The sequence below is a fragment of the Erigeron canadensis genome, chromosome 6, assembly GCF_010389155.1.
Source record: "Erigeron canadensis isolate Cc75 chromosome 6, C_canadensis_v1, whole genome shotgun sequence".
NCBI classification, from domain to species: domain Eukaryota; kingdom Viridiplantae; phylum Streptophyta; class Magnoliopsida; order Asterales; family Asteraceae; genus Erigeron; species Erigeron canadensis.
The window spans coordinates 12,566,868-12,594,836 of NC_057766.1; the positions used below are offsets into that span (position 1 = coordinate 12,566,868).

A 27,969-nucleotide genomic window follows, 5' to 3' on the forward strand; every position below is an offset into this window, starting at 1 on the left:
TTGACACTGAACATGTAATATTTGTGCTTTTTGTAAGGTTTATCTGAAAACACATGCTACTGCAGCAGAATCTAATATTCACAACATAATACAAAATTAGAAACTCTATACCAACACTACCAGGTTGTTTTTGACATCCTTCCTCTGTTTCATTGGTGGCCATTTCAATAACTTTGTGTTGGTGGACCTATAGATGCACTTCGACAACGTCTTTTCTTTGTCAAACCCTGCAAAATCATCATGTCGTCATAACTAATATATTTCAATGTCTTCTTCAATATACGAGGGAGTTGAGGAATTTCGTACTCCACAAAATAATAAAAAATTACCAAAATGTCTCCAATATCTGGCCTAAGACATACTGCATGGAAAGGGCAACATAACCTCAAAAATTTTCTAAGAATTGAGTATTTATACAAGGGATAAATGCAGAAAAGAGAAGAAATTTGATCGAATTCACGTAATTAGCAATATCTTATAAACGCTTTACTTTTTAGAAACCAACTTACAACTATTGTCAAAATTAGCAACAGTTTACCTGGAAACCTGTTCTACAGGTTATTTTACTGTTTTCAATATTAATTAATTAAATACAAAAATAATCCTTGTGGTTTGTTTATTTATACAAATTATGTCCTTTTTCATCTATCATCTATCATCATCATCATCATCATCATCATCATCATCATAATCTCAAACCCTAACTAAACCAAATTTTTTTTCCAAATCACCATATAATTTATATCCATTTATATTTCCAAAACAAAACCAAAAAAATATTCCCAGATCACCATATAAATCCCAAATTCAAACTTTCTAAAAAATCAAAAACAAGCCATGAAACAAAAGCTCATAATTTATACACATCACTAAAGTTATTCAGAAAAGCCAAAGAAACACTCGTCACTTCGACTGCTGAATATTAACTCTAACTCTATATAAATTAATAATTATTATTTTTATAGCAAAAATAAACCAGCACTACCACTATGGATCTATTTGAATCTATCCTTAATTAGCATATTTTGTTTATAATGATCTTCTCCCCATTCTCATCACAAAACCTGATACAGATACTATATTTTCGTGTTTGAGGCTAGATCGGGTTTTATAGATATAGATTTGGATATAGATATCGACCCGAATCTTGGCCAGAAAACCCACCGTCATGCAAACCACCACCGGCAAAAAAAAAAAAAAAAAAAACGATCTCATGGATGATGAATCTCGAATGACAGATATCATGGATGATGTAACAGTTGTAACTCAAAGGAAGGCACATGTCGGTGATGTAAATCGAAGGGCAAATTTCATGGATGATAATGATCTGATCGAGAGTTGGTGGCCGGCAATGTGATGTTTAAGTTTCTTTTAAGCTTACATTGTTTGGATTAGAGCGAAAAAAGGATATACAGATGTTCACTTAATCTACTACAAGTTATTGCATCCTAAAAGAGGGTTGAAAAATTTCTAAAGGAGGTGATATGTATTACAATAAAAGAGGTGATTTATGCTTATAAAAGTGGTTTTATCATGTAATATATGCATGTATGTCTGGAAATGATAAATACATTTAGTTAAGGTTTAAGATGATGATAATTGATGAAAAAGAACTTAAGTTGTAAAAATAAACAAACCACAAGGATTACTTTTGCATTTAATTCAATTAAAAACAATAAAAAATAACCTGTAAAGCTGGTTTCCAGGTAAACAGTTGCTAATTTTAACAATAATTGTAAGTTGGTTTCTAAAAAGTAAAGTCTTTATAGGATAATGCTAATTACGTGAATTCGACCCAAACTCATTTCTATTTTCTGTAGTTATCCCTTTATATAACCCAACATCCTTGGCAGATACAAAATACATTAAGAAATTCCATTAAGCAGGTAAGCCTCACCATTCTTTAGTTTGGGTAAGCCTATCGGTTTATACTTTATAGTGTCTTCAAAACATTAAAAACTCAAAAACCGATGTGAAAAGGCTTGTACAAGATGAGCTTATTGTTCCTATTGTGTTCTAAAAATGAGAAGCTGCGAGTAGCATTCACACTAGCTAATGATAATAGTGTTCAAAGAATAGAATAGGATAAGCTGAATAAATAAGCTTAGCCAATCACGGTGCATATATTAGTTCAAACAATCTAGGACGTAACTGTAAGATTTAACTGAAGACCAGTGTTGCCCCTTACATATACCAACTCTCATATTCTTATGCAATTTTAGTTTGGAAAAATAACTCACGTATAATGTCAACAGCCCAAAGCATAAAGTTATATAGTTGGGACAACATTACATAAGCCAAAATCAACAAAAGTTGTCAGCCAATGTTAATTAAGTTGACACTTGAAAATAACATTATCAGATCACTAGTGATGGGTAGTAGTCAAGGTTTTTTTTGATTAATACTCTAAGACATACATCGAATAAAGACTGAATAGGCTCTGATACGCGTTCCTATGTTTATATGATATATGACAAGAAGTTTTGATCATCAAGACAAGCAACCTAATTATTCATCTTACTCAAAGGGGTTGTTTGGTACACAAAATCTATGTGAATTTGTTGGAATAAAATTTGAATTTTATTCTTTGTCATGTTAGGTTAACATATAATATTCTAAATTCCTGTCCACTATTGAACCAAACGGCCCCTAAGTCTCTAACTTTTCAACTAGATCATTACAGATCAACCAGGAGAGGAAAATATCTGTCTAAACTCTAAAGATACATAAACTGATAAACAGGCACATGGTAATAAATTCAGTGGCGGATCCAGAAATATGTAACAGGGTATGCAACTTTATGCCTATTTTGACGAACCACAATTTTTTTAAGTGTTCTTGTTTGGGCTTTTGCCTTTTGGTACGTTTAGGATTTCGGGTCGGTTTCTTTTTTTCCGATAAACACCTTAACCAAGAACATGCTAAGTACATTTAAACTAAACAAGTAGTGCCAATGTGGACCTGAAATAGCCCATTTGGTTGAGGCTTATGTGTCTTGGGAAGAAGAACAGGGTTCAAACCATGGCATAGGCCATTCGGGTAATTTTAGAAGTAAGAGTAAAACTTGGTGTACTAATCAGTTGTTTAAAAAATCACATTAGGTCCTGTGTTAGCGGAGGGGATAAAAAATTTATATTACAGCCAGTCCGTAATCACACAATTCAATGAACTACCCACGAATTTCGAATTGGTTCGTGCGAACCAGAATAGGAACCGGAATCCAGTCTTATTAAGAGTACTTTGAGAAAGATGTATGTTTACAAGAATATCTTATTTACACATAGGATATTCATATATTAAAGTTTCATAACCAATTGATCATAGATCAACTGGTACCGCCACCATATGACCAAATGGCCCACAGATGAAGGCTGCAAGTCACAAGTTCAAATTTTGCCAAAGGCAAGTGGTGAAACTATATCTTGTGACCCATGTGTGAGAATGGTGAGTCACGGGCATGAGTTCTATGCAGTGTGCGCTATGAGTGCCAAGACGGTACATGGGACCAGAGGGTACCCACCCATTTACCCCCCCCCCCCCCACCCCCTTCCCCCTCCCCTTTTTTGTGTTAAAGTTTCATAGTTCAATTATAAGAATCTGGTTAACGGTTATATTGGCTACAAACAGTGTAAAGGTATAATAAATAGAATATTTGTTAATTTAGACTATGCACTATAGCTTATCATGCCTAATAATAGAATATTTAAAATTTATTTAATAGTAAATCTTTGCTTGCTGTGTGTCCGCCACTTGGTATGGTCTACTAATGATCATACTAAAGTGTCTGGCAGCATCTGATTTACCACCAGAATACAGAAAGCGTCGAACATGTATAGATTTACTAAATCTCCTTTGGCATAGAGAAACTGTCAAGGGTTCTAACAAGAGAAACTATAAATAATTTTCAAGAAAAATAAATCTTCATCAGGAAAGTTATGTCATAAAAGGGATAGTTAATATCAGCTATTAAAAAAAAAGGTAGATTGATGAGAACCCTTTGGTCCCATGTACCGCATTGGTACCTCATAACCACCATGCTAGGATAGTATTGAGGTTAACTACCATTTCAATTCTCCCAAAGGCTTTGCCTTTGGCAAGGATCGAACCTAGGTGGCCCCTAAGAAATGGCGGCATGGTGGCCAATCAAACTAAGTGGGTTGGTTAATACTCTATTGATGAACTTCAATATGATGTATATGCAAAAAAAAATAACACAATAATAATAATAATAATAATAATAATAATAATAATATTAAATAATAACAATAATAATAATAAATAAAGCAAAAAAGTCATATAACTTCATACCTTGGCAGAAGCAAGAGGGAGAGAAGCTTGTCGGGTCGTATGGGGTTCAGTAAGCATTCTGATCTCCTGAAGCTGTCGTGCAATATCCTCCAACAGTTGCAACTGTAAGCTTTCTTTTTCACGATTATCAATAGAAAAATTAAGTTTTTCTCTCCCATCTTGTACTATCCTCAACCTTTCCCTCAACCACTCAACTTCAGTATCGAGTCGTGTTCTTTCATTATCCAATGCTGATGTGGAATTTCGTCTTAAACTACTCTTTGAGCTCACAGGTGGTAACCCAGCACTCATCTCTAAACCACTCCGGCTCTGGTCAAATTTCCTTCTACTTGACTTTTCAGTTGACTTAGGCTCGTTATCAATCACATGAACATCATACACAGGTGAATCCGCTTCATGAGATGTATCACCAGCCTTCATTTCGAAACCTTTTTCTTCTTCTCCAACGATAGCTATTGTTCTCTCAGGCTCGTCTTGCTTTGAAAAGTCGACATCTTCAAACAATCTTGCATTCTTCCTAAATCTAGTAGACTTGCTAGGATCATTGGTGAAATCTTGGTTATTGTCACCAAAAACTTGATCATTTTCTACATGAACCATCTGTCTATATGCTTCGACTTCCTTTTCCAAGAAATGTTTCTCCCTTTCTCTCCTCAAAACAATTTCTTTCAATATATTCATTTCTTCTTCATCATAAGCTGACTTCTCTTCAATCATTCTCTGATATTGACGTGACTCCATTTCAATAGACGCCTTTTCTTCTTGTAATCGAAGAATCATTGACATAGCCTCATCAGCAGCAGTAGCAGAAGCACTTCTTTCCTTATCAAGTTCAATATAAAGTGCAACTTGAGCAGCTTGTGATTTTTCCAGTTCTCGTGTCAATAACACAATCAAGTTGTCCTTATCAGCTTCATTTGCAGGAATCCTTTTGAGGAAATCTGATTTCACCACCATAGAAGTCTCTCCCTCAACTAAAACAAACCACAAAACATATTAAGCATGATAATCAATAAATAAAGAAGAAAAGGACTTCTGCCATAGAAGAGTAACATACGTGGGTTGGTGGTCTATTTTGGAAATTGTACTCAAAGATTTAGTAATCATACTTTAAGGAGATTAACTAATTTGGGCATTAGATTACCTGAAAACCAGTTTCATGCTGATGTCACATATTGACGAATGAGGCGGCTAATCATTATATTACCAAACGCGCCAATTTAGAAAGAAGTATAATTACCAAACTTATAAACCTGGCTCATTTATCGATAACATACAGGCTATAATGTTGCCTATCCAGTTTAACAAACTTCATTTTGAAATCAAGGATATTTACCAGCTAGCTCATCTTTTGAATAATGTACTAACAGCTATGATATTGCTTAACCAGCCCATTTCAAAAGAGTATTACTACTATGCCTGCACATTATTGAGTATAATTACCAAAACAGAGCATCAAACCTAACAACAACTACATCCAATCCTATGTAAATGTGGGGTATGGGATAGGTCAAATGTTGACAGTCATAACCTTACTCATACGTAAGGAGACCGCTTCAGGAAGAACACCAACATAAGTACATTGCTATTATATGACTTTTAGCTAAAAGAATTAAATACTTACAATCACAACTCCCTTCAAGTCCTCCAGTAGTCCCAATCTCATTATTACTTTGTTGATCAACACAAGTCACCCAATTCGTAGAAGACGATACAGAAGACCTTCTCCCACTATCAAAACTACCCTTCCTCCTACGCCGAAACCCGCCTCTCAACCTATAATTCAACCCTCCTTTCCCTTTCACATCAATCCTTTTCTCCTTATCCACCTTTCCTCCAACCTCATCACTCTCAATTCCAACAACTTTTCGAGCATCCGATTTCGAACTACACGATGCTTCACCTTCCAACTCCCTAACCCCATCATTTCTTTCCAAATTCAAACCAATATTATCATTATTTGGATTATCATTTTGAACTCTATAGAAAAGGGTATCAAAAGGGAACTTTCTAGCAGCAGAAAACTGAACAGCGGATACTTTATCAGTAGGATAATCAACAAGTAAAGACTTAAATTCAGAATTAACATTTTGATCAAGATTATTACCAAGTATGCTTATACCAAAGAAGCTAAGAAATTTAATACAAATAAATGCCATAATTGATCCAAACAGTAACAAAAAAGCTACATATAAATCAAGAAATGCACCAATTAAAGCATTCAATGTCCAAAACCTTGTAGATTGCCTGTTCATATTTTTTAGGGTTTTATAAATGATCAGGATTTTATGTGTTTTGATTGATTTGTTGACAAAGTGAGTGAATTTAATTATGGAATGTAAATTTTAGAAATACCCACATGGGAATTCAAGAGATTGGGTTGGATTTGAAGATATATAGATATAGATACGGTGTACGTATAGGTGTGTTTTGTTTGCTAATGATAATGAGAATGATAATGGGAATTCAAGAGATTGGGAATTCAGGATACTTATCCCTTTGAAAAAAAAGTGATATGATAATGAGAATGATGATTTTGTTTGTGAGTGAAACACGCAGTAAAGTTATCAACAGGGCACGTGCGATTCATATCCATGTAAGTAACGGCTTTCCCGTTTCGCCAACAGGCCCAGCACTTTCTCTCTCTCTCTTTAACATTCGATCATCAAAGCCCACCGAGCAACTCCACCAAAATATAACCGCAGAGAATTGAGAGGAAATACCCCATGAATTTGTCAACCCGAAAAATCAAGGGGACGTGTAGGCCGACCACCCCTTATGTAACCCGACCACTCCTTTTGGAGCGACAGTTGCTCCTAAAGAGGTAGTAGGATACGACAACGAGCGACAGCATACGACAACATTCCTGTACGATTCGAACCTACCACCCCTTTAGGAGCAGGTTCGAATCGTACAGGAATGTTTCTGTTTCCCCGTGAAGATTCATTCTATAAGTTCAACCATTTCATATTCATGTTTCCCCGTGAAGATTCATTCTATAAGTTCAACCATTTCATATTCATTCTTTATAACTTCAATCTCAGTATTCAATAGTTTTGATATTCGATCGTTTTCATATTCATTCATTTTGATTTATTAGTTTTCATTTATTACTGTTAAGTGTTTTTATTATTTTAGATGGATTGCTTGGAGGAAATTTTCTTAAATCCAAATGCGCCGGAAGGTGTAAATGACGAGTTTGTGTACGAAGAACCCGATGACGAATTTGAATCCCCAGATGTCCGTGATGAATTTGATTACGATCACGATGTTTTTTATACCAAGGAGGTATGTATATAATCCAACCTTTTCATTTTTGTGTTGTTATTTTGTGAGTAATTGTATTTTGTTATTATTCATTAGATTTGTTGCTATAAAAGTATGTAAGAAAACTAATTATTAAAACTACGGATAAAAAATTGTTTATAAAAACATATTAAAAAATGTAAATAAAAATGTAGATTAACAAAAGCTATTAAAAAATTGTTAAAAAAAAAGTATATAAAAAAGTGTATTATAAAAAAGTGTATAAAAAGTGTATTATAAAAAAGTATATAAGAAAGTGGATTATAAAAAAGTATATAAAATAGTGTATTAAAAAAAATGTATTATAAAAAAGTGCATAAAAAGTGTATTAAAAAAAAGTGTATAAAATATTTCAGGTGTTTGACACACACATAGATTTGGTAGACTGGGCTCAAAGAACAGCAAAGGAGCTTGGTTATGTGTTAGTAACACGAAGATCAAATGTCACAAAAGGCGGAGAAGTTAAAAAGGTGGTTCCTTATTTGCAACCGTGGTGGAAAAAAAGATAAGCGGTCAACCGGGGCACCCAAAAGGAGTACCAAAATTGACTGTCCATTCAAATTGGTAGACCGTCTGACAAAGGACCATAGTTGGTGGGTTGAAGTTATAGATCACCGACATAACCATCCATCAGCTCGTAATTTGGAAGGTATTGCGTACGCAAGACGACTAACCGATGTTCAAAAAGAATTTGTGGACGAAAAGGCGTTGCTAGGTTTTGGGCCAAATAGCATAAGGGACCAATTGAAGGATGCATTTCCCGACATCTTGACCCGTTCACAAGACATTTCTAACTACCTGCGGCAACACCGGCTAAAGCACGCCCAACAACGAGGGGAAACTCGAATGCAGGTGAAATAAGAAACATACCTGCATGTGGATCGTATAACTATATGTTTATTTTTTAAAAAAATACGACTTCCTTATACTTTGGTTGTTTACCCGTTGCAGATCGTGCTCCAATTACTATCTGACCATCAGTACACGTATCAGTACACGACGGATAGCAAAACCGGATGTTTGACCAATCTCTTTTTCGTACATCCTACATCACTTGACATATGGCGTGCATTTCCTTGGATCATTGAAATAGACGCCACGTATAAAACCAACGTTTACAACATGCCGCTTGTTGAGATTGTGGGTGTCACTCCAACTGGCAAGACATTCAGCATTGCGCACGCACTTATTGAAAATGAGCAACATGCGGCATACACATGGGTGTTACAGTGCTTGAGGTCGACGCTCGAAGAAGGGTTCGTCGTGCGTGTGGCACTCACTGATCGGGATCTGGCCCTCATGAAAGCAGTTAAGGATGTGATGCCGGAAACGAAGCTGATACTGTGTAGAATACACATTTGGAGGAATATTGAGTTACATGCCAACCCATCGTTTGGGTCAAAAAAAGATTATGGTTCGTTTAGACACCGGTGGGATAAACTCGTAAACTCAATCACAGTTAAAGAATACGCAGAGAATGAGCAGCGGCTAAAAGTATTCTTGGCAGATAAACCAAGTATATACATCCCGTCCCCATACTGTTTTTATGATAACGCTTACGATGTAACCCTGTAGCTAAATCACTTTTTATTTTCCTGCAGATCTTTATAAGTATCTACAAATACAGTGGCTTGCCTCGTACAAGGAGTTATTTGTGTCATGTTGGGTCGACCAACACCGCAATTATCGTAACTACACTACCAACAGGGTTGAGAGCGAGCATTCTTTGCTGAAGTCAGTTATGCATCAAAAGCGGCTTACGTTCCATCGAATCGTTGAATGTGTTAACTCTGTTGTCAGCGGGCAATACACCGAAATAAAGGGGTCACTGGAACATTGCAGGCAGTACAATCAAAATAAACACAACTATCCCTGTTTAAAGGATTTGCTCGGTAAAGCCTCCCATGTAGCCTTGCAAATTATGGTTGACGAAATTGATCGATTGAAAAATACAGTAAAAGGGGACGTGTCAAAGTGCGGGTGTACAGTATGGGCTAGTTGTGGCTTGCCATGTAGTTGTCGACTTCTAACATACATGCAGGAACGTAAGTACATTTCATTCAGATACAAATGGTCCATTTTACTTAAAAATACTTAATGTAATATTTTTATTCCTGCAGGAAGGCGTGTTCAAGAATATGAGATAGATGCATTTTGGTGCAGGCTCGATATAACCCCGTCCACCTGCCTGCCTGGAAATGTGAAGAAAGACTCGGATGATGACGAGCCTGTTGAGGCCTTTTGTGGCGAGGTTACTGCTGCCTTGGAACGACAACCCATAAAACAAAGGAAAAGCTTGATGTCAAAAATAAAGGACCTCATCTATCCGGGTCGGTCCAAAATCAAGGATCCGGAGGTCCAAAAGAAAACACGTGGTAGACCTGTTGGGTCAAAGAAAAAGGTATATTATTATAGTCTAGCAAATTATTAATTGTTAAATACTATACGGGTATACATCTAACTTAATTATTCATTCATTCATTGCAGATGCCAGACTTGAACGTATCACCTCCGATGCCACCACCACCAAAGATGAAAAAGTCGAGGTCCGTGCACGTGACAACACCTAAGTATCCGGATACCGCACCAGACTCAGGCTCATGCTACAGAGACTTTCAGGCGGCGAGACACAGTGAGCATGTGCCCACGCAGTCACGTTTCGCGGAGCCTGACACCGAATTACGGGAGGACACCCGTGATTATATTGATGAGTTGATCCGATCGTCACAATTTTCAGCAGCAGGGCCGAGTAATGAGCCTACAACCGAACCCTCATTCCTAGATCAGTTGTTCGGCGCAGCCGAACCCGCGTACTATCTTGTGCCACCAACAGCACCAACAGGCGTAGTGGATCAGTTCTTCAGTGCCGATACTTATTTTCCTGCAGGTCCTAGCACTCCGATGCCAGCTGCACCATCATCGTACTTTGATTTTTTCAGTACGCCCACACAACCTTCGATGCCACCAGCACCATCACCTCCGATGCCACCAGCACCAGCACCATCACCAATATCTCCCATATCAGCTGAGCAGCAATTGGCTGCTCTACCAGTACCACCACCTAACACTCGCCCACTGCAGACGACGGGTATAAAGGGTTACCTTGATGACATACCGAATGTATTTAGACCATACGTCAAGGGGATTATTAATGTCAGTGGTGATGGCAACTGTGGATTCCGGGCACTTGCTGTTGCATTGGGGTACGATGAAAACGAAGGTTACGAGTGGATCCGACTACATATGTTGGCCGAGTATGAAAACAACAACCAATTCTACGATGAACTAACAAGATGGGGACAGGTTGAAGAGAGGTTTTTTGAGGGGTTATCAAGGTCTTATGTAGGGGTGTTTAGACCAACTGGCTACTGGATGCACATGACTATGGGGGCCATGTTGTTGTCCAACAGGATGGGTATAGTAATTCACTGTTTATCTACTGCCGCCAGTTGGACTTCGTTCCCATTTACCTATGGTCCTGATGAGATGCCTAGGAGAGAGCCCATATCAATAGCATTAGTACATGGTCACGGTCACTATATCATGGTGCAGTTGGAAGGTGACTACCCGATGGCCCCGGAGATCGCATATTGGGTACAGGATCGTGTAAGGCCTCCCGTGAGCAAATGGAAAGATTTGTACCGACACCGCCAGTTAGCCTACAATAGATATATAGATGCAACAAAACCTCCTCCCGTCTATATGGGAACAGTGGACTCATCTGATTAGGATTGTAATAAAGTTTTTTGTTTTTTGTTATGCCTGTTTTTTTGTTTCCTTTTTTTTTATCAAAGAAAACTTGGGGTGTTACTTCGTAACTTTATCATCTTTTTACTTGCTATATTACTGTTAATAATATAATAATACTACGAAATTTGGGGTGTTACATTTTTGCAAACCGGATAGTACACCATCATTATAAACAAACAGTACACAAATAATCAAAATGTCCATATCAAACACAAATAATAAAAATGTACATAAGAAACTGTATTTATAAAATTGTCCGTACTTTGTACAAATAAAAAAAGGCTAATCATCGGAATCGTTGTCGTCCTCACCGGCATTATCATCACCTACACCTGGTCCGGATACAGAGCCTGTCCCACTAAAAAATCCACTCATATCCGACAAGCTACCAAATTCCCCTGATGGAGGTCCATGATGCGCCGATGTCCCACCCCATAATTGGCTGGGGTCGAAATACGCATCACCAGGCTGGTTCAAGTCAACATGGTCGCCGGAAGGTTGGGATCCAGAGGGGCCAGAATAGGATCCAGACGGGCCGGAGGAGGATCCTTCCGGAGGTCCATAATGTGGCTGCGGCAACTCAACAGGGAAATCATGGGATCCGAAACCCCTGAGAATCCTCCCTAGTCCGCGTTGATGTCCCGATCGCGATCCAAACGCTTCCGGGAACAACTGGGTTGGAGGTGTCGGTGCAGGATCCTGTGAATGTCTCTCCTGCGCAGCTTCCAGACGGGACTGCATATAAATAGTAAGGTAAGTTTAATAAATGGAGCAACAATTAAAAGTAATTTAACTTAAAGTTATGTATATACCGCAACTTCCGGAGGTTGTAGTCTGTGGGTTGCCGCCCAAGTCGACTCCCACGTGGGCGGTGGCCCCTCCTTCTTTTCGTTATGGTGCTTGGCCTGCAAACAAGTCAAATAATTAGCATTTAAAAAACACAAGAATTGTATACTTTTGTTAAAACCAAACGTACCAACGCCCGATCGTGGGCAAGAGAAATAGATCGCCGACCCTGAGTCCCCACCGCCTGTTTGGACCGGTTTGTCTTGTTTGTCTCGGCCCGCTTAACCCGGTCATCCCTCGTATAGAAACGCAATAGTTTTCCCCACTCTTCCGGGTCCATACCAGCTGGCGGTGCTGTCTGCAGGGTATCTGCTGCGCCTACACCCCCCCCCCCCCCGTGCTGTAAAATGCTGAGATTTGAATTTTGACTTTCTCTGCCTATATATGCTAGCTGCATCAGCACGGAAAGCCAGTTTTGCTGCCTTCCGGGTGGGGTCGTCCTCATCAAGCTCTAAGTACTGGTCCATCGCAAAATAGCGCTACGTTGTTTACAAATACAAGTTAGCATTTTCGGGGTTATCATTGAAAAACATATTAAGTAAAAAATATAAAAAGAAACATATTCTAACCTGTACTTCCTCCAAGATATGGTCCCTCATAGACTCAGGCACATCGTCCCATGACTCGTAGTACTGGGGGACATCTCCGATCAACGAGCCTAACAAAGATTTGTACATAGCCCCGTAGTCCCCGATCGACTGAGAGGTCTTTGATTTGTAGTCGAAGTACATGGGTAACGGGCCTCCATTTTTCTTCAAGGCAGCCTCAAGTTTTAGATTTTTGGCTGCCCCTCTTGGTGGTGGTGGTGTTTTCTTCGAGCCTACAAAACCAATAAGTAACAATAACATAAATAAGTTACTTTAAACGATAAGAATACAATTATTTCAATGCATAACTAAATTTAATGTAAAGTCAATTTTCTTACCGCTGTTTTTGCAGCCTGATATTTTCTTCCACCACGATCGGTGCGGATCCCTCCCATCGCCGTCGCCGCCGTGAGCTCCTAGCATTTTTCTTATATCTACATAAATAATACACGTATTATAATACTTTTTATATCAACTTTTTTAACAACTTTTTTTTAACTTAATTTTTTATATGACTTTTGTACTACTACTTTTTCAATATATGTTTTAATATCTTTTTATACTTATGTTTTAATACTTTTTTTACTTATACATTTTCCTAGCATTTTTCTTATATCTACATAAATAATACACGTATTATAATACTTTTTATATCAACTTTTTTAACAACTTTTTTTTAACTTAATTTTTATATGACTTTTGTACTACTACTTTTTCAATATATGTTTTAATATCTTTTTATACTTATGTTTTAATACCTTTTTTACTTATACATTTTCCTAGCATTTTTCTTATATCTACATAAATAATACACGTATTATAATACTTTTTATATCAACTTTTTTAACAACTTTTTTTTTAACTTAATTTTTTATATGACTTTTGTACTACTACTTTTTCAATATATGTTTTAATATCTTTTTATACTTATGTTTTAATACCTTTTTTACTTATACATTTTCCTAGCATTTTTCTTATATCTACATAAATAATACACGTATTATAATACTTTTTATATCAACTTTTTTAACAACTTTTTTTTAACTTAATTTTTTATATGACTTTTGTACTACTACTTTTTCAATATATGTTTTAATATCTTTTTATACTTATGTTTTAATACCTTTTTTATTTATACATTTTTATATTTTCTAATACAAACATTTTCTAGTACAAACTTTTATAAACTTTTTTTTAAATATATTTTTTATATACTATGTAATACACTTTTTTTACATTTTATATTTTTACACTTTTTTACAAACATTTTTACATAACAAAAACAAGAACAACAACAAGAACAACAACAAGAACACAAGAACAACAATACATTAAATCTATGGGCGTATACAATACGTTAAATGTATGGGCATATAATATCGATCCTAATACATCTATGCATAACAAGAATAACATCAAACTAATACATATACTATATAGCAAATTAATAGATACGAAATAAAAATAAAAAATAAAAACTTACTTCGACGTTCGGTTTACGAAAGGGGTAACGACGGGTCGCTCCTAAAGCCTCACTGAAAAAGTGGGTCGCTCCTAAAGCCTCACCGGAATATCTTGGCCGGAAAATATGGGGGAGAGGGGGGTTGGATCGGTTGGGGTTTACGAAAGGGGTAACGACGGGTCGCTCCTAAAGCCTTACTGGAAAACTGTGTCGCTCCTAAAGCTTCACCGGAATATCTTGGCCGGAAAATATGGGGGAGAGAGGGGTTGGATCGGTTGGAATGGAGAAGAGAAAAGGAGATTGGAGTATGGAGAAGACTGATGAAGAAGCAGGGGGATCGATCGGTTTTTATTTATTCGAGGCACCCCTTTAGGAGCGACCGTCGCTCCTAAAGAGGGGGTTTGACGGGTCAAAGGGTCAACGGGTATATGCATAGGTATCCGCGAGCAATTAATGGGTCTACCCTTTAGGAGCGACTGTCGCTCCTAAAGGGAGGTGGTCGGGTTACAGAATATTCCGTGGTCGGGGTATGTGGCCTGAAAATCAAACCCAAAACTTACAAATAAAACCAAGGATGTCTCATCACAATCTCGGAAGTTAATTTATATAATAAAAATAATAATCTTCATTACATGTTATTTATAAAGTTATCAAGTGGTTAACACTTTTGCATATCTAGAAAGGAAGATCATTATGTCTTAAAAATTCGAAGGCCCTTATTTGAAACAACATAATGAGAAGACATTTGTAACTTCTGAGCTCAAAGATGAAAATCGGAGTCATTTTTCTAAATAAGAACCCGAAATCAGCATCTCTTTCTGGATAGGGGTACGACTACCTACATCTCAACATACCTTACTGTCATAGTATTGAGAGACAAATCCCGTCAGATTGTTACTTATTACAATAATTAAATGTTCGTTCATGTTTAGCTAGAAATATTTTGTATGGATGTATTTGACGGGAAAGGATAATGATTAATAGATTTAATTGATATTTTTAATAATAAACATAAAAATAAGATGATGACATTAGATGTTGAATTGTAAAAATTAAAAGAAAAAAGTCATGATCAAAAACATTATACACATCTTTAGGCATAATTTTATGCATATCTCTGACGGGAAAATATGACATCTCCATAATGGAATAGATAAAAAGGTAAGAAATAACAACATTTTTTGACTGACTAAAAAATGAATTTTTTAAAAAAAATTCTTGTTATCATTTATTTTTTTAGAATAATCTATATTATCTCTACTTTTAAGTTTATAATAATATAAAAGTTGAGTTTCTGAAATATATATTAAACCAACATCATCTTTTATTAATGTTAATTTTAAATTTTTAACAATGTTAAAGCTTTCTCATTGATGAGGTTTTGGAATTGATTATGAGTTTCTACTTAGATATTGATCATGTCTCTCTTCTCACGGATGACAGGTGACAATTTCTTGCTTTTGGTTGTCGTTTTTTGGATTCCTAGTTGAATAAAGATTTCATTCAGTTATTTATCTTCATTTGGAGTCTGTTAACTATTGGGTATAGTTTTGTGCATGTGTATTAATTATTGCTTGGTATTAACTGTTTGGATTGATGTTGTTAGCCCAAAGATCTTCCGATTGACTAATGGAAGGAAGTGAGCTCCAAATGCACAATTATTGGTCATCACACATTCAAGGCACACCATAAGCCCAAGGCATGATTCGTTTTTTATTAAAAAGCTAGGACTTCTTATAGATCTAATTCATTGAAACTCCATCATATAACGCGGCAATAAACTATCAATTTCAAGTACATGATCTCTTGATGTTCATAACTATTTATATCTCAATTTATTATCTATAACAACAAAGAAAAAAAAGTTCCTAAAATCCATTGCCATTTATCATGCTCTCTCATATTCTATACAATCTCTATATACTTGACATTAGATTAAGATCATGGTATTTTTGTAACTTTATAGTCATTGTACATTAATGTATATTTTATGTATTTTAATATGGCCTTTTTTTTCTATTTGTCATGAGAAGCCGAGTAGTACTCTTCTTTTTAAGGAATTGAAAGAGTAGTTCTCAAGAAACTAGGGTCTTTATGATCATCAGCTAGATTCTAAGAAGTGCTCCCACGTGCTTATTTATTATACTTGATCTCTGCCACATAATGTTCCGAGTTCTGACAAACCATCTAAAAGCTTTTATTTTTTTTTTGTTTTGTTGTCGGGTGATAGCTTCAAAAAGGTTAGATGATCTTCCATAGACTTTCGTAAAACTTTGAGACCATGAATATATAGACTATCTTATAGTTGTTAAGATTGATTGATATTAAAGGTAGAATTTTCATCGAATTTTGTTGTAAGACCATAATTTTTATGTTTGTTTTTTGTGATTGTGAAAATGCTTTATACCATGTACTCATGATTCCTAATGTATTGTTTCTTGAAACTAATTGAAAAGCAACTAATACACACATACACATACACATACACATACATACATTCCACCTATTAACAGATTCTTTGTGTTTATAGGTGATGATATAACCTGTACGGAGCTTAAAAATTATTAGGCTGATAAGACGGGTGATGATATACCCATACGGAGCTCTAGCTTCGTACCCGAAGCAGAAGCAGAATACAAAGTTATCTTCGTACAAGTAAACCCATAACGGAGCCTAACCTCCGATTAATATGATCATCCCGGAGCTCCGAAGGTAATAAATACCGAGCTCCGAGGAGATATACAATAAAGGACGGATATAATTTATTCCGCAATTAATCTTATTAAAGATATATATACTAAAGCTCTGATATACTCGGACATAAGTAGGTAACAAGATTACCACAAATCTCCTCAAGAAGGAAACAAGATATTTACAAAGGAGGAAGAGATTTACCCTAATTCTTTTACCCTCCTCTCCAAGTTATCCACCCTCTATATAAATAGAGGAGGAACCTCACGGCATATTCTATCTAATCATCCTTAAACCTTTAAGTCGAGCACAAATCGACTTATAAACCCTAACAACTTATTCGACTTCCGAATAAGTCTTTTACATAATTCTAAAATCCTAACTCACGGTTTATTCGACTTCCGAATAAACCCCAAACACATCCCACAAAACCCTAAGTCGAACTTGAACGGCTTAGGATCAACTGATCACAGGCGTAAAGCGGTCTCTCCGACCCTCTGACCATAAGGAAATCTCCGTTCAACACCCACAACCCAGCTCACACCTTCGGTTGAGTCATAGTGCGATTATTTGATCAAACAAATTGGCGCCATCCGTGGGACACTTTGTCCTCAAATCCGAACCTAGCCACGATCATAATAAGAGCATTATGTCAAACTCAGATTCCCCATCGGAAAAGCACGGGTCGAAGATAGCTCATGGTGACAGCGAAGACGGTGACAAGGACCTCCCCACTACGATTGCCAGCTTTGCCGGTAGTCAGGAAGGTGATCTCGCGCCTTCTCTCGAACAAACGCCAGCGCGGACTGCATGTGTATATGTGAAATATGATGATTACATGGCTTGTAAATATACTTCACTAGACTTTGTAAGTTGCTAGGACACGTGCACGTTTAAGGGCCCAAACGTAAAAAGTGATAAAATGTAGTTTAGGTAATGTGAACACCTAATCTAAATATAAAGTGTAGCTCGAGCAAAGTGTAAAGAAAGTGTTAAGCATAACCTGCATTAGCTCCTCGTTGTTTAGTGTGCCATGTGGTCGCTTGAGTGGCTCTTTGCGACGAAGAGTACGTGTTTGAGTATATCTGGGTGAAGTAACTCACCACTAAATGCACAAAGGCATAAACGGTATACTTTTGGATTGACTTGTCTTTCCTTAACAACAATGATGGACCACCGACAAGCAATACCCATCATGCTGGGTGTGAGGTTCCCTGTCAGGTCTTAGGACCGCCTACACACAACCCCCATCTTATCATGTGATAGGTGACAAATGTCACTAAAAGTGTGAAGTGTAAGGTGAAAGATAAAGTGAAAAGTAAAAGTGAATGATTATAGGCCCAATTAGGATTATGATTCCTAATATGATGATGTGTATATAATGTAATGAAATGATTATGTTTTATGAAAAGTAAAATCGCAAATGCTTTATTAATTACATGTATTCTTAGTTAGCTAATTCGTTAGTTGATGATATACCCTATGCAGAGCTTTAACTCCGTATCTGAAGCAGACACGAAGACACCTTTGTACAAGTAAAAATTACTTATGCACAAAACAAGAAACAGAGCTCGACCTCCGCTCAGTATAATTATCTCAGAGCTCCCGAGGTGATAAATTCCCAGCTCCAAGCTAAAACATATCAAGAAGTTCGGATATAGATACTTTCTATGATTATCCAATCTTAATAACATATTTAAGGTTCGTCAAACTCGGACACAACATGTAACGAGATCATTGCAAATCTCCTCAAGAAGAACTAAGTTATACACAAAGGAGGAAGAGATTTACCCTAATTCTTTTACCATCCTCTCTAAGTTTTTACCCTCTATATAAATAGAGGAGGAAGCCATACGGCAGACCATCATATACAATATACAAAATCCCATTATCATAACCACCTATATTCGACTTCCGAATAAACCCTCAACAAATCCCCTAAACCCTAAGTCTCACGAAACGACTTAGGATCAACAACCGTAAGGCGTAAAGCGGTTTTCAACCCTCTAACCGGAAGGGAATTGCCAGCAAAACAACACCAAACCCACTTACACCTCCGGTTGAGTCATAGTGTGATTATTTGATCAAAGAAATTGGCGCCACCCGTGGGACCTTTGCTCTCAGATTCGAACCTAGCCACGATCAAAAGAAAAGAATTATGTCAAACCTCGATTCCTTTCTGAAACCACATGGGTTGAACGCCGCCCACAATCAAGGTGGGGGTGATAATGAAGCCTTCACGCTCAGAAGCGTGAGCTCTTCAGACGTACAGAGGGCTCCCAACTCTCGCATGCTCAAACCTTCGCAAGCCATTCGTAAGTCTCTCAATAGACTAACGTCTCATTTTCGCATGGGCAAAATCCACGTACTCCATTCCATTCTCCTTCAGAGTCTGTGAATGTTGAATCAAAAGAGACACATGCCCCTCTCTTGAACTTCATTTCTGCACGTGTGTCTAGTACCCCCCTTAGGACACCGATCGTGATACCTTTTGCACATCTACATGATGCTGCTGGAACAGACATAGAGAGATTGGCTATTGTGTCCTCTCGAGGATTGTTTGGAAGTCCTTCCATTGCTAACATCACGCCAGCTTTGAACGAAGGCGCCTTAGTAGCTAGATCAGTTGTGCGACAGTCTGAGTTCTTACGAGCTCAATCTGTTGCGTCAGCTCTTCGTGCTTTAGGCTTAACGGTAAGTCTAAGTGACTCTGGTGTTATTTACCTTCATTTCCCTAAGGATTCTGGTTGTGGAGCCGAATTATCAACTGTTGTTCATACTCTTAAACCAACAGGAAATCCTGAGACAGTAATGATGTCTTCGGGTCACTCAGTAGAATCACTTGAGACTACTGATGTGCTAGATTCTGCTATTCCATTACCTCTTGAAGCTCAAAGGTTGTTATCTCAATTTGTTGAAGGAGTTGTAGTAGGGCAAAGGAGTGAATTGCTTGTATCAAGAAACATTATAACCGGTAAACTTCCTGCCACTGAAACAAGTTCACCATCACCAAGATTGCGTACTGGAGGTACTTTACGCATTGGTACTCCAGTAGCATCTTCAATACCATCTCGAGTAACACCAACATCTCCAACCATTCAAACAACAACAACAATTCTATCAACAACAATTCAAACAACAATAATTTCAACTGTTCCACCAACAACAACACCAACACCAATAACTCAATCATTCCCCGATCCAAGTTCACCACATCATTCTTCCAGTTCTTCTTCTTCCAAATCATCTGATTCAGCCGAATACTTAAGTGATTGTTTACCGAAAAGAATTGCCACCAGTGGTTTATCAACCAACACTCTTATTGTTGCATTCATGCATCGGTTGACATCTAAAGAACCACATCTCACTTCTCATAAAAGATCAATCTTTCAATCACTTCTAGCATATATGTCATTTCAAGGTACTCAACAAGAGAATCGAGCTAAAGTTGAAGCTCTTTAGAAAAGAATCCGAGAACTTGACCAACAATGTCGACTGGCTGATATCTCCAGGAGTCGGGATGATCATGATCCTGATGATCAACCCGAGGGGGAGAATATTAGAGATATCAGAGAGGATCATGAAACTCAAGATCAAGTTGGTCAAGACGAAACTGTTCAAGATGTGATTCAAGATAAAACCAATCAAGATTAAACTCAAGCTCAAGCTTCATCATCTCATGTTCATGAATCAGATTCGGATGACTTAACCCCGCTTGTCAGAAACATTTCACATTATTATTCCACAACTTCAAGTTCTGATGAGTCAAGTGATCCTGATCCATTTCAACCAGAAGATGCTAATAATGATGAGTCTGATTCATCTGATTCTGATGATCTTGATAATGCTCCAACAAGTGAAGCCATTCCACAATCTTAGCAAGAAAAATATGGAAAAGACATTTTTGAAGAAATTGTCTATCATTTGAGAGACACTGATAATCTTGAGACTCCCAGTGAGCTTGCATATGGAGTTAGACACCCGAGGATCTCAAAAGATAAGATTTGGCAGATCAATGAGGGTTATTTCGCTGAGAACTATGAGCAGATCTTGGATTTGAGTACCAAACCTGAAGAGATTGTATGCAAAGCAAGATACCTTGAAGAAAGAGCTTTCCAGATTTATTGCTCACTAGATGAAAGACTAAACATGACTTTGAATCGTTTGAGAGCATCTTTTTTGTTCAGACATCAAAATCAAAGAGATGCATACATGGAGTTGATGAATGCAGTAAGTTCTGTGAAAGATGAATGGTGGTATAAGCAATTTGAAAGACCAATCGCTAGAGTGCTAGAGCTGTTTGTTCCCCCGAAAGCTCACAATATCAGACTTGTTCGATTTAAAGTTCGTCGAGCAGATGGTAACATTTATGTTGTTCAAGAAGAATTATTTCAACACTTGAAGATCTCAGGCATTCTTTTCCTCTACAATCAATATGCTTACCTGATAATCAAGAATCCAGATCAACTCCAAGCCTATGAAGCATTGAAAAAGCCACATTCAAGCCTTGATCAGATTTTATGAATTCAATGACTTTCAGATTGGCTTAGAAAGAAGAACTAGCAGAATTAATCTCACAAAACCAAACCAAAGAGCTGGAGTTTATGAGCTAGATTCATTTCAAAATGGAGATGTGATTGAAGACTTGGATGGGTTTGTCTTCATTAATCGACTAAAGAGAAAGATCTTCATTCGTGCCTCAGATTTTCCCAAGTATTCTGATGGTACTTTGAATTACTGTCTATCCATTCTAAGTGCATTAGATGAAGATTCTGATCATGAAGAAGATGATAACATCAAGTATCAGAGAGGAGATCATATAAGACGTATCAAAGTTGTTCTTGAGATGCGTCAAAGAATAAGAGATCTCATTGTTGCAAGAACTCCTAAGGCTCAAGAAGGAATAATTCATACTGAGACAGGTTCATGGGTTCTTTGGAATCCTAGTCATAAACATGGTCCTCATAACATTCCACCTGTGAATTTCCAAGATAACATCAGGTTGTCAGATGAACGTCTTGAAGGTGATAACTGGCATTTCATTCCCAAGAAGTACTGGAAAGACACATGGAGTAGTTACAAGAAAAGAGCCTTCTGGAGTTCAAAGATTGACAAGCCTACAACATCAAATGTTGCTCAAAGATACATGAAGAGAAAGAACAAGCAAAGGCGAGCTAGCAAAAGAAGAAGACAACAAAGGAAGAGATGATGGACAACCTAGCACACAACCAAGCACTTAGGGGGAGAATGTGTTAGAAATACAAAATAGTGCTTAGTTGTATTTCAAACTTTGTATTTTTATGTACTTATTGAAAGGTTGAGGGGGAGTTTTTATAAGTTTGCTTAGAGTATAAATACCCCTCAAGCCTTCTTTCCTTATAACTTTAATAACACTTGTAAGCCTTTTCGGGAATTGAATGAAATCAGGTCATTACACACACACATCTCTCTCTCTCAAGAACACACACTAACACACACTTTCCACCATTGTTGATCACCTAACTTCCGCATCAAAACACGAATCATTTATCAAATTACATGCTAAACTTGTTGGAAGCACGACAGCAGAAGAACAAAGTTGAGAAAGGTTAGATCTATGTATTGCAAAGTCTAATCAAGTTCAAAGAAAATGTGGAAGAAAGACTGAACTTCGATCTTGAAGATCAACAACCAATCTCATCTGTTGCTAAGAGAAGGAAAACTGGCGAAGGGCCATCTGTTTAAGTTTTCCTTCTATCTATCTACTTGTAATTTTATTTACTTTCTTGTAACTTCTTTGTAAAATATTGTATATACAAGTTGGCAGATTGTAACCCACAAGTTAGATAGTTGATAGAATCTACAAACAATTAAAATTGAACCTAAGGCATTTGATGATCTATAAAAATGCCTTGGAAAATTAATAGGTTTTATCAAATACAAGTATTTCAAACTTATACCTGTATAGAAACAAGTTTGAAATTACTTGGCAATATTTCAGGACAATTAGGAGGAATTTGTTAGGTCCAGTTTTGCTAAAAACTGGAGCTCTCCAGTTGCATCTGTAAAGCAAGAAAAATTGTCTGAAATATTTGAAGTCCAGTTGCAATGTACATATTATGCAACTGATGACTTCCTCCAGTCAACATCTGAAGACCATTATCTGAAGACATTCCAGTTGAAGTCAAAGACAACAAGTAGAAGAAAGAGAATGGCAATGGCAGCGAAGCCCACTTGACATTCTATAAGATTAATCAACTAGAGACTCCTCAAGTGTAAATGCACTTACAAAGCTTTACACTAATTACGAGGAGGATCTTTTACACTACATCTTTTTACCCGGATAATAATCTTGTCTGTGGATAAAAGTGCAAAGATGTAGAGTGGTTGAATAAAGTAACTTTTTGTCTTACTTTATTTAACACACACAAAGAATTATTTATTAATACTTTTATGTGCTGTCAACCATATTTGTACGTTGAAGTTAAGATCTCAATGCTCAACCTTCGACTATAAATAGAGGTCCTTGCACAAGCCTTTTTGACAACTTTGCAAACACATACATTCTTCAATATTGTTGGTGAACTTGTGCAATATTCTCTCAATCGTAAAAAGGAACATTTCACAACTCTAAGTGTTTCAATTGTTTCAGAGAATTTCCAAGTATAGATTAATTGTATTTCATAGGTTGTTAGGATATTTACATTCGTGTATTATCTTGGTTCCGCAACAACCTTGTATTTTATTTAACAATCAATAAATAAAATACACTTGAAAAATTACATATTGTCTCACCAATTTACTTATTTGTACTTTACTTTATTGCATTGTATTTACTTATTTGTTTGTCACCTTAATAAGTATAACTCCAGTTAACCTGGTACACTGTTAACTTATAACTGGTCACGTCCAGATTAAGAGAACGTGTTGCAAAGTACACTCACCATTGACATCGAGTTGTTTTCAGCACTTATCTATTATATAGTTGGGACTTACAATAACCTTTTAGATATAAAGTCTAAACTTGCTATGAGTAGGTTTCTGATTACTTCAATATATTGACTTTGATTATTTTGATATCGTTTTGAAAGTAGCACATTAATTGTGTATACTTAAGATTTACGATTATATCTTTCTATAAGCTTTTAGATAAAAAGTCGAATTTTTCTATGAGTAAGATTATGATTATTTTAATATATTGACTATGACTATTTGGAATCTGTTTTGAAATTAACTCATTAATGGTGTAATTTTTTAGCCGCTATTATTTTATCAGGAGAAAATGCTACATATTGAGATGGTGTTGAATAATTTAGTATGATTATTTATCATGGTGGAACAATTCATCATTTTAGTTTGTGTATGACAGATATACTTCGGAACTTATGAAAAACATGATATCAATTTTAAATAATATCTTTAGATAAAACCATTTGATCCACGTTATGTTTAAGATTTAACACAGCAGGAGTTGACTTTAATTGCAAGGTTTTTGGCTCGAGTTTCCTGGATCTGTATGCAAAAATGTTTATTAAATTCTTATGGTTAATTTGTTTGGGGTTGATTTTTTAAAATTGGGTTAAATACATAGAAACACAATAAGAGAACTTACCAGTTTTTTTCATTTTTTTTTTTACTATTTGCAGGGCACTATCATACATGGCTCGGTCAATAATGAATATACGGAAAATTTTAGGAATATTTTTATCGATGGAGTGACTATTTAGCTAGTAAATTTTCAAGTTGATTTTGATATATATAATTAATATATTTGAATTTTAATTTTTTAATTATGATTAATATGTTTTGAGACTACTCATCTATTAGAAATGGTACAGGTTGGCCAAGCAACGCTTAGCCGAATCTCGTGATATACTCCAGCAGAAATAGGTTATGAAATGGTATAGGAATCCGAAAGCGCAAGTCACCGACACACCCGTACTTGTCAGGCAGCTTTCACGCGGTGGGTTCCCGGCATAAAATTAACCCCAAATCTACATAATTATCAATCTCACCACATATATCTAACATACGATACAATCAATTATGGCAGATCCAAACCGTCCGCCACCGGTGACCGGGTACCCAGCACCACCGCCCCAAAACGGCACTGCATATCCGTACCCTGCTGCACAACAAACCTACTTCAATACTTCATACTACCCACCAAACAACCCATACACCCTCCAGCAACAACAAGAACGCATTAAATTCCTCCGGCGCATATTCGCCATCTTCATGGGTTGCATCATCATCACCGGCATAATCGTTTTCCTTATGTGGGTCATTCTCCGTCCACAAGTGCCTGAATTCCGTGTCAATTCCTTATCTGTATCCAACTTCAATGCATCATCCAACTCATTAGTTTCAGGCAATTGGGATGCCCAGTTGATGGTTAGAAACCCCAACTCAAAGATCACTCTGTATTATGATCAAATCGAAGCTGCCGTCTTTTACAAGGCCGAATCTATTGCCGAAACTACTGTTGCCCCCTTTGTTCAAGGCAAAAAGAATGAGACGGCCTTCGGGGCCAAGTTTGCTTCGGTTTCCTCTTATGTGAATGACAAGAATGGGATTGCCAATGACCGAATCAAGGGGAATGCTGTTGCTTTTAATATAAGGATGGTTGCCAGGGTTAGATTCAAAGCCGGTTCTTGGTGGGCTAAAAGACGGGTTTTGAGGGTTTATTGTCCTGATTTGAATGTCGCCTTTTCTACTAATGCAACTTCTTCTGGATCTTTGACTGCTGCTGGAGTTAAGAATTGCAGAGTTGGTCTTTGAGGTTTATCCGACTTATTTTGTATAGGTTAGTCTTGTGGAAATCTATTTGAACCCTAGTTTTTGGATATATATATATATACACTTGTTCTTCGATTTTTTTTTTCTTATTTGTGTTCTTTTTTTGTTTATGTCGTTGTCATTTAGTTGACAAGTTTATATGTCTTGGTTTTTTGTGTTGCTTAGCCAGGCCTCGTTTTGATTAGATTTCTTTTTTATGTCTTTGTTTGTAGATGCAAAATGATGCTAGTTGAACCTAGTTATTGGTTGTCTTCTGTAGGTGACGTTAAGTTATAACAGGCTGAATACTACACTTTAGAGTGAGCTTATTCAATATAATTGGTATGAGTTGTTTGCAAGTGTTTATGCTAGCATATCATTGTGATACTCTCCATTCCATGACAATTCATTCGATGTTCTAGTTGATTCAATCACCGTAGTATGCTGGAGACTGTTTGTGTGTTTTTCTTCACTTACATAATAGCTAATTAACTATAAATTTTTTGGTAAATGGTTTGGAGTTGAGATTTTGCATAGTTTGTAGTTGGCTGGACTGCTGGAGATTGTTTACAATTTTAGCTGCTTTTATGTCATATAATCACATTCATTTTGTAAAATAACTATAACCAGCATTAATGAGTATGTGTCCAGATTTCATGATGGTCACCGAATATCTACTTGTTAATAATATTTAAATATGATATTTCATCTGCCTCATTGACAATAACGTGCTTCTTTGAATTTTTCCTTTATTAGAATGTTATGAAATATCGATAGCTTGTCTTTCGCAGAACTCTATCAATCTAGCTTGACATTTCATATGACACAAACATGCAAGTGAAGTTAATGTTTCATGTTTTACCCAGCTTAATTTATGAAGATATGGTTAAGGAGGCACTTTGCTTGTTTCGTACACATGCTAGGATGAGGTTTTTACTCGCTCTTTATTTGGTTAATGAAGAATCGTCAATCTTTAGGTCATTTGTTGGCGGTCATTGTTGATGTTCATGCTTGTTGCTTGGTGGGCTAGAAACATGGTTTTGAGGATTTCTTACGTTTTAACTCATCTGTTGATGTTTCTAATAGTTATACCTTAAGATCCAAGAAATGTAGAGCTGGGCTTTAGTATGTGGTTGATGGACAGGTTTTTATTGAAGGCTTTGTATGATGCTAGCTCTTGAAATTTTTCATACTTCCTACTAGTATGGTATTAGTTTAGGTTTAGTTCTTGAAAATTTCGGATGCTTCAAACTAGCTTTGTAGTTTTTGGATATTTAGATTTAGATTTGCTATTAATGCTTGTTGTGTCTCTGTTGCTGTGATTAACTTTTATTTCGTCTATGGTCATGGAGATAGATCTTTGCTGCTCTTCTTAAGTAGTGTGTCTTATACCAGTCTTATTACATACTTTTCTCTACGAAAAACTACTTTTAGAAAGGACACATGAATCTGATTGATATGATTGGTTTGAAAAAGCTTTTACTTCCCTTGTGATTCTATACATGCTGATTGCATGTTTTTGTTTTATTCGGGATTTAGAATTTGTAGGTCACCGGATTGTGAAGGTAGTCACGTACAAAGTCAGTCTGTCCGTCTTCCTTGAGTTACCAAGGCCCCTCTTTGATCTGCAATAGATGAAAGCAGATGTGGAAAGACTTGGTAATTTCTGCATAAGATTTGGGGCTATTTCAAAACACTTTCTGCTCAAAGTTTGATTTCTTTTCTAAATAGTCGATGTGTCAAGTATGATTACAAAATGCAATTTATTTCAATGATCATCTATAGGAAATGATTTCGGAGGATTTGTGCTTAAAAATCACACATTGGTGAGTTCCGCCCAATTCAATTCATACTGTAGCCTTTCAACTCGACCCACTGATTGAGTAACAACCACCATAAGTAAATCAGCTGAATTTGCAACGTTGGGGAACTTGCTACTCAGATTTGGCTGTGTGAGGTGAGAGTAACGATTCAGTTTCTCGGACTTGGCTCGGGGGAAATAGGATCTGGGTTAACATATATTAAATTAATAATTTATGAATTTATAAGGAATAGAAAATTAGAATAAATTAGAAATTTTAATTTTAAACATAATTGTTTAGAAAGATGAACGTAGTAGTTTGAAGTTAAGCTTAATTGTTTAGGAATATAAACATATTACTTGATTGGTATGGAGCGGCCCATATTTTAGACTTCTAAATATGGTCCATGTTGCTCTATGTTTGGTTCCATTACTCATAATACTCTCAGGCTATGTATTGT

At 36.5% G+C, this 27,969-nt stretch overlaps 5 protein-coding genes across 8 annotated transcripts; 3 read left to right on the plus strand and 2 right to left on the minus strand.

Annotated features, from left to right (window-relative positions):
* Positions 1 to 6,977, minus strand: LOC122605311 (myosin-binding protein 3-like). Its single transcript, XM_043778230.1, has 3 exons — positions 5,933 to 6,977; positions 4,309 to 5,282; positions 1 to 227 (listed from the first exon to the last, which is right to left on the minus strand). Exons 1-3 carry the CDS (start codon positions 6,561 to 6,563, stop codon positions 165 to 167), a joined length of 1,668 nt encoding a protein of 555 aa, XP_043634165.1. The 5' UTR covers positions 6,564 to 6,977; the 3' UTR covers positions 1 to 164.
* A 1,078-nt stretch (positions 6,978 to 8,055) lies between these two features.
* Positions 8,056 to 11,343, plus strand: LOC122604316. The gene is made up of 5 exons (XM_043777206.1): positions 8,056 to 8,466; positions 8,566 to 9,130; positions 9,216 to 9,659; positions 9,735 to 10,015; positions 10,102 to 11,343. Exons 1-5 carry the CDS (start codon positions 8,056 to 8,058, stop codon positions 11,341 to 11,343), a joined length of 2,943 nt encoding a protein of 980 aa, XP_043633141.1.
* Positions 11,344 to 11,646: 303 nt separating this feature from the next.
* LOC122604317 lies at positions 11,647 to 12,552 on the minus strand. The gene is made up of 3 exons (XM_043777207.1): positions 12,341 to 12,552; positions 12,177 to 12,269; positions 11,647 to 12,099 (listed from the first exon to the last, which is right to left on the minus strand). Exons 1-3 carry the CDS (start codon positions 12,488 to 12,490, stop codon positions 11,647 to 11,649), a joined length of 696 nt encoding a protein of 231 aa, XP_043633142.1. The 5' UTR covers positions 12,491 to 12,552.
* Positions 12,553 to 17,599: 5,047 nt separating this feature from the next.
* Positions 17,600 to 20,829, plus strand: LOC122604318 (uncharacterized serine-rich protein C215.13-like). Its single transcript, XM_043777209.1, has 3 exons — positions 17,600 to 17,795; positions 19,544 to 20,371; positions 20,645 to 20,829. Exons 1-3 carry the CDS (start codon positions 17,600 to 17,602, stop codon positions 20,827 to 20,829), a joined length of 1,209 nt encoding a protein of 402 aa, XP_043633144.1.
* A 3,958-nt stretch (positions 20,830 to 24,787) lies between these two features.
* LOC122604054 (NDR1/HIN1-like protein 1) lies at positions 24,788 to 27,263 on the plus strand. Of its 4 annotated transcripts, none has more exons than XM_043776952.1 (2): positions 24,788 to 25,735; positions 27,247 to 27,263. In XM_043776952.1, the coding sequence occupies exon 1, from the start codon at positions 24,976 to 24,978 to the stop codon at positions 25,708 to 25,710; it is 735 nt and encodes a 244-aa protein (XP_043632887.1). In that variant the 5' UTR covers positions 24,788 to 24,975; the 3' UTR covers positions 25,711 to 25,735; positions 27,247 to 27,263. The 4 variants fall into 4 exon arrangements, with proteins under 4 accessions (XP_043632887.1, XP_043632885.1, XP_043632886.1 ...); XM_043776950.1 differs by lacking the exon at positions 27,247 to 27,263 and adding an exon at positions 26,574 to 26,867; XM_043776951.1 differs by lacking the exon at positions 27,247 to 27,263 and adding an exon at positions 26,499 to 26,515.
* The last annotated feature ends 706 nt before the right edge of the window (positions 27,264 to 27,969 follow it).